At 38.7% G+C, this 7,559-nt stretch overlaps 1 protein-coding gene across 1 annotated transcript; it reads right to left on the minus strand.

Annotated features, from left to right (window-relative positions):
* Positions 1–15: 15 nt before the first annotated feature.
* On the minus strand, positions 16–7,552 carry LOC119739483 (diphosphomevalonate decarboxylase-like). The gene is made up of 9 exons (XM_038214456.1): positions 7,450–7,552; positions 6,510–6,648; positions 5,497–5,543; positions 4,708–4,884; positions 4,318–4,517; positions 3,292–3,462; positions 2,814–2,936; positions 2,175–2,339; positions 16–1,295 (listed from the first exon to the last, which is right to left on the minus strand). The coding sequence occupies exons 1-9, from the start codon at positions 7,499–7,501 to the stop codon at positions 1,146–1,148; spliced, it is 1,224 nt and encodes a 407-aa protein (XP_038070384.1). The 5' UTR covers positions 7,502–7,552; the 3' UTR covers positions 16–1,145.
* Positions 7,553–7,559: the final 7 nt, after the last annotated feature.

The raw sequence follows: 7,559 nt of genomic DNA on the forward strand, positions 1-7,559 counted from the left end.
AGACAGACTTTACTACTTTTACAATGAAAGCACTAGTATATTAAAGCAACTTTGAATATTGTCAGTTTGTGAGACATACCATAATTGTTTATTTGGTTCTACAAAGAGGCACTTTTATTGACTCTGAAAGACTTCATTTTATTAATGAACTGAAAAAGAAAATTGAAAACCATTCAATTTCTTTTAACATGCATTCTCCAAAACAATTTTGACATTAACAATGACAAGAAATACTGTATTTCCATACTTAAATTAAAATATTTTATCGACACTGAGATTAAAGGAAAGCATAAATTAGAGCATTTTTATCTATCATTTTGATTTGTAAACTGTTACAATGATGAATCATGATAGTGGCTTGAATTATAAATAAAATTGTAGTTTTTTTTTTTACATTTTTTTGTTGCATGATCAATAATGCCAGCACATTATACTAACAAATATTATGTTGTATTTTGTTTTTCGAGTTTGTTAATTCTTTTAAGTTGCATATTGTTTTTGAACATCCTTTAGGATAAAAAATAAAAGGAACTTTCAGCCATTCCCCAAACTACATGCAAAAAATTTTATAAACTATTCTCATTCATCTTTTTATTGTACCAGTATATATTCCCATGAAATACCAGCATGTTTTTATCACTTGCTTCCCTTTGACTGTTACACATTTCCAGAACCGCTGTTATGCATACCAGCATAAGTTCGTGCATTAAATTCAGAAAAGTCTAGAAAATACCCCACATTTAAATAGAAATAAACCTTTCTGTTGCATGATTGAAATTTGGAATAGACCCCTTACATTGACATCTTATCTGCAAGGGGGTATATTCAAGTAAATACATTTGCATAGTAAAATTTCATGTTTACATTTCAAAACACTTTTGTGATCCATCCGGTTCGTTAGTAAAAACGTCATACATGCGCGCGCACCACTGATTACTAGCGCCCATTGGATAAGCTCTCAAGTTGCGATAGCTTCTGGTTCCAATGGTTCCAATGCTACCTAATGGCCAGTGGGCGTGGTTTAAAATGAACTGACGTCACACTAACGAACCGGATAACCAACTGACAGACTAACTAACTTCGTAAGATCCGTTCATCTACACCTGAGTATTTCAATCTATTTCAGGAAACTTAGAGGAAGCATTTCACTTTGGCAAATTCTTTGGCTGTCCGTCCTGGTCCAACAAGTGTTGGGATTGGTCCTCCACGGTCTCCGGTCCCGGCCCAACCTGGGTGTGGATGATATACCGTAGGCTGTTGGGCAAGGGGTCAAAGGTCACCGCGGCCTTCAGCTCCTGTTCAAAGAAACGAAAGAAAAACTCAACTGAACCCATTGGCACTTGTATTACATTACGTTACTCTGTATCCACAAACAGCTGGGATAATTTGGCCATTTCCATTAGTAAAGCCAATCACATGGTGGTGTAAAACAACCTTTTTAAACACCGCTGATAGGTGCTTAAAACTGGCCAGTAATAAAAGTGGACCCTGAGTAAGGACTTTTTTTCTATTTTCATCTTTGTATTTCATTTTTAACCAAAGGGTTTAATTTATTCGCTAAAGTCGGTACTTTTTCACGTTTGTGAAATTTGGGGTACGATACTGCAATTTATAGACTTTTTATATGTAGAATCATCTTCTAACAAGACCGAGGCTGAAAAGTTGCAGTCAACTGTGCAACTATGTTGGCATAGTCTTGGTGTTGGCATTCTCTTGATGGCATAATTAACTAATTAGCACTTGATTACATTATATTGCATTGTATTTATACCCCGATGAATCAGTTCCTGGGCAATTTTGGGCAATGCAGAAAGTAACAGGCAGGGCAGCTAGGACTTTGACGTGGAACAGGGACCAAAGTTCCATGTCAACACTAGGACGTGTGGAAGGTTGCCCAGTTAACCCCTTAAGCACGGGTTATAATGGGGACATTCCTCCACACATAGAGCAAGTGGCCCGCATGACTGCACAGCCTTTGTGTGGTAGCGGGACTGCACAAAAGCAGCAGCTGTGGAACTACCCACTAGCCATGTGCCATGGCATACCACAGCTGGCAACTGCATTCCAATGAGGATTAGCGGCCGCGGCCATGACCGCTTCCCGAGCGCATGGGGTTAAGGATACAATAACTGAGGCAATCCCTGCTGATTTGTTTGTTTTGTTTGAATATTTACCTGGCTTGGTGTCTTGATATCTACTGGCAGTCCTCGGATGAATGATGCTCCGTTGGTCTCCTCTCCTTGAGGAAAGAAGTGAGTGATGAGAGACAGAAGCTCTTCAACATCATCCTCTAAGGTGAAGAGAACGGCATTGGGGCCAGCATCAAAGGTGTACGCTGCCTGGCAAGAGGAATAATAATAAAAAAACAATGCTAATACACAAGTCTCCAATAGTAGAGCTGAAATATGAAGAAGGCAAAGACAAGTGCTTGAGAAGTCTAATTGTCTTGTAGTTGAGTATCAATTGTTTTAAACTGGCGTTCCAGAGTGGAGGTGATTCCTTTCAACATTTGAATTAATTTCGTGAAAAATTCAACACTTGAAACTTTTAGGAGCTACTAAATCAAAAGGTCGACTGTTTCAGTCATTCGGAAACGACTCAAAGAGCAAACCAATGGAATATCAACACTAAGGTCTAATGCTTTGCAAATAAGACCTGTTTACAGGCATCCTTGATTCTGTGTAAAATAAAGACAGAGTGGGTAAATACAAAAGTCTCTTTAAAATTTAATTTCTGTTGAAAGTTTTGGAATATGTGTAAACGGGTTTAATTTTTTTTTTTCACTGAAATGGTCAAACATCACATTTTTTTACTTTGGTTTGATTGTAGAATGCGTTGTAGGCATGCACCAGCCTGACGATGGTTCTGGAGGTATCGTTCATGTAGGAGATGGGTGGATGGGTGTCCAGACACACTGCGTGAAACTGGTTGCTGTCCTAGAGTAAAAAGGCAAATAAGTTGTACTTCAAACTGAAACCTGAAAGTTAGAACGTCTGAGTAATTATTTCACGCCACATTTAAGGCATCTCCTTTTAAAAATTGTGTAGAGTTCTATACATTAGGGCATGGTTTAATCTGCTTTCCACACAGAATAATTTATGATACAAATGTAAGACCTTGGTTTTATACTGAGGGACGATAAGACGGGGTAGAAATGGCTTTTCAAAACTATTTTCCTGATAAAAAAATCACCACACTTTTTAGCCCATTTCGTATTTTTTTTTCTAATCTGTCGATAACTCACCATCATTGTAAAAAAAATTGTTTAACTACCAAGAAAATCTTTCGTACCTTCATTGTCAATTCTGCAAATGTTTCAAAATTCCTCTCCTTGATTGCAGTTGCCATAGCGACCATTCTCTCCGGTACGATGACGTCGGCTCGATACTTGAGTAGCGGGCTCGTCTGAACAGTGGCCTGCATGCCCGTGGTGCTGCTGGTAGCTTTCTTCTGGTCGCTCACCTAAGAGGAAACATCCACAATAACCAAAATCGGAAATCATCTTTTCAACCTACATTCAAATTGTAGCCAGTCTACTGAGGCAAAGCCGAGGGTGCCGTGTGTCTGCAAGGGTGTAAAAACCACACATGTGCCACAACCCCCAGTCAATAATATTCAGTGTTGTAAGGTACTTGTGTCGATACATCACAAGTCAATTCACAAGTAGTCACAAGTTGTAGAAGATTGACAATAACAAAGGAATGCGTTTGTCACAGGTTATTTGAATCGCTTGTGAGTTGACTTGTGATGACTTGGGATGACTTGTGATTGACTTGTGATGACCTGTGGTTGACTTGTGATGACCTGTGATTGACTTGTGATGGTCTTGTGATAGACTTGTGATGGACTTGCGATGAACTTCTGATGGACTTCTGATGGACTTGTGACCTATCACAAGTACCCTTACAATTGTTTTGTTGCATCATGCTAATGAGCCACGCCCATTACCCTTGAGCAAGCTCCTTTGCCACAATTGCCCCTCTCCACCCAGGAGTTTCAAATCAAATCAAATCACATTTATTTCCTCTTCATGACAGAAATGAAAAAGTAATATAAGTACTTAAACATATAAAGGCCACTAGAGGTGGCAAAACCTTAAAAGCATAGCTTGTATCAGTTTAATTTTAGTTTAGTTTAAATGGGCACCTGCAAGGGTAGATTTGCACTGATGTTTGAACTGCTGCATTAGATCTGATTTTACAACCTGATGATCAGGGGTAAGAACTGGGAGGCACTTTAAGAGATTTTTTCACAAAAGCTCTAACTATTTAATTTCCACTAGCAGTGGGAAAGAAGGTATTTCATTGTGGCACTCACCACCAATATGAGTATGCGGATCTTGGGCCAGTAGTCTTCTGAAACAACTTGCTTTGCGATGCTGTCCTCTCCATCTTTCTTCCTTCCCATCAGCCACTGCACAAAGCCGCCGTACATGCTGCGACACGCGCTGCCCGAGCCCTGCCTGGCTATGTCTGAGATATTGCCTTCTACACCGTAGACTTTTGCAAGAGATGCAACTGTGGGGAAAATTACCCCCACCAAAAAAAAAAGTGTTGGAAATTTTAAAAATTTTAATGGTTTCACCATCTGTTTTGAAATCAATGATGTTCAATAAGCTGATAATAAGTTCCCAACTTTAATTAACATATCTACTAATTTGTTTTTTTGATTAACTTTTTTTTATAATTTATTTCAAAAATACCTCACCCAGACAAGCATAGCCAGCAGCAGATGAGGCAAGTCCGGCTGCCGTTGGGAAGTTATTCTCAGAGCAGATGTGCACGTGCCAATCGAGCATCTCCTCGGGGGCGGAGCCTCCGCCCCCAACTGGCAAACCGGCATCCTTGGATGGGGAACTCTTCCGCTTACGCGCTCTTTGACGAACTTTAAAAATACGAATAAAACAGAGCAAATTGAGCTGACGCAAGTAATGCATTTTTCTTCAAATTTTTTTGATAGCTCAGTGTAAGTTGCAGTGCCCAAGTTGAGCTGAACAAAATACATGTACACAGCTTCCATGGAGCCCGCCCCCCCCCCCCCCCCCCCCCCCAACTGAGGACAAGTTTTATTTAAATTCAGAGACAATGAAAGTACAAAGTGTCTACTCATGCATATCACAGATGAAAAAAGACCTTGGGATTTTTCCCAAGATCTTGGGAATTTACGTTAGGCCTTGGGAATGTTTCAATGAAGCCTTGGGAATTTTTTTGGCGTATTGTGAACACACGAAAGTATGGATTGCACATGTGCAAAATGTAAACTAAAGCACTTTGTGAGCCCCATTCACATAAAAATAGGGTATGTGCTGCTATTTTAATACATAATCCTGATATCTTGTGAAATCATGGATTTTTTTCAGAGGTCATCTTGGGATTTTTGAAATTTGATGACTGGCCATACTGGTCCAGAGTGTGAGGATGCTCTCTACATGTGTATATATATTCAAATACTTCCAGACATGTTGAGAAAGATGAAAACAATGGTGCATATACTTACTTTCTCGAAGGCATTTCTGCAAGCGTGGATTGTCTAATGACTGCTCCCTGGAAATAAAATTTAAATAAAATCAAAGACGGCTTTACTTTCTAATACAATAAGATGAACTCAATTTGAAAATAACTAGTTTGGGTTTTGAGAAGTCAGTGAAATCCAAAACCTTCATTTCTTTTATGGTTATTTAATAAGCTGTCTCCAAATTGTAATGAGCCCTCCTATGCAAACAGACATTCTTTGAAAAGTTGTCCTTTCAGTCAAAATCAATAAAGCGACTGCTTTCAACAGTTAAGAGCTCCCATACACCCTACGTACGGCAGGATTGACTGGCTGTGACTGTTTATGTAACTTTATACAGCTGTGCTTTGACTGTAGGTAATTGATAAGCCAGCTGTGACTACTTCTTGCCTGCTTATGTCTGTTGACTGAATCTGACTTGTCACAGTGCTTGCTTCAAATATGATCCGACTGTTGGTGACTAGCCTGTATAAAAGGCATGGCAGGGAAGAGGATTCATTTTTTTGACTGTCTGTAACTGTTCAAATAGCAGGAGGGTGAATGCACAACTGACGACAAGTGCTACTTCTTGCACTTCCAACTGTACTTCTCTCAATTCTAATGACACAATTTTTTGGTTGTAATTTTGAACAGTTTCATGGGGTAGAATTTGCGATTTTCGTACGCAGTTACGGTTGGTGCCGTGCGATTCAGCGCGTTATTGCGCATTCACGGTACATTGCGGTGATCACATTCTTTTTTTCGTGTTGCATTTTGTCGTCGCCATCGTCATTTACCCCCAAATTTCCCTAAAAAATTCAAAACTCTGCCCTCTATCTACCGTACGACATACCTGTTTGTTCTTAATGTTACCAACTAGTTTGGTAAGTCAAATAAATTAAAAATGGATTTGGTTCTCTTATACTAATAGGAACGGGGCCCTACACTACATGATCACCATTACTGTTGTCATTTTCAAGACTTTTTGACAATTTAGCAGAGCGTTGTTGACTATTTACTTTCCGTTGAGCCATATCCTATCAGCCTGGAATGCACTGCTTGCAGCCACAGTGGTCTTGGTGCAGAGCTGGTCAAGATGAAGCGTTGCACTCAGAGAAGAGTTGACGGGAAGAATCAGCTTTTCATTTCTCTTTCCCCCTACAATAAATGGACAAATAAAAAAACGAAGAACAATGAAAGAAATCAAACACATCAAGTAGAAAAGGACTAGTTGAAAAAAATATTATTATTGATCACAAATACCATATAATATTGAAGTCACTATCCATGTTTTGTGGATGATGATCCTCAAAATTCCCCAGTCCAAGTCTTCAAATCGAAAGCTTTGCCTCACTATAACCTTCAACCCTACACAACATGTACTATATTTTTTTGAATTCTTGAATGAGTTTAAGAGAATATCAATTTACCCACATTTACATTTCCATACATTAATATTAATAATAAAAAATACCTCAGAAGTCATAACTAAAATACAAACTTGAATCATAACCCTAACAGTGCTAAATCCTCAAAACGTTTATTAACAGCAATGGAGAAATGGGAAAGGGGGAGGGACACCAACAACAAAAATAAAAACAAATCACAATAATAAAATACAAAGCTTAAAAAGAATAATAAATGTGAAATGACAACAATAAAAAAATCAAATTCAAATATCAATTAAAATAAAAGTTTGAATCAAGTGATTTGTAAATCATCATCCTTGAGTATATGCATCCATGTAGGAAAGAATCAGACCAGCAGAAACGGGACATCAGCAGAGATGCTGGTACTCTGGTCCGGCTAGGCCTAACTAAATTTGGCCTACAAATTCAGTACAAATCAAATGCACTGCCGTTCTCAGTATTAGCACAACCAAATACACCTTTTTTGTGCTGATTTAAGAACTAAAATACTACGGTTTGTGATTCAGTACGATCTATAGCCATATCTTACAATATTTGATGACTGCTATATTCACAGGAGCTCTGCAAGTGACGATTTTCATGATTATTTCAAGACCGGCGGCGAGCAGACGATCGAACGGCACGTCCCACAACTTTATG

Source organism: Patiria miniata, unplaced genomic scaffold (assembly GCF_015706575.1).
Source record: "Patiria miniata isolate m_02_andy unplaced genomic scaffold, ASM1570657v1 HiC_scaffold_30, whole genome shotgun sequence".
NCBI classification, from domain to species: Eukaryota; Metazoa; Echinodermata; class Asteroidea; order Valvatida; family Asterinidae; genus Patiria; species Patiria miniata.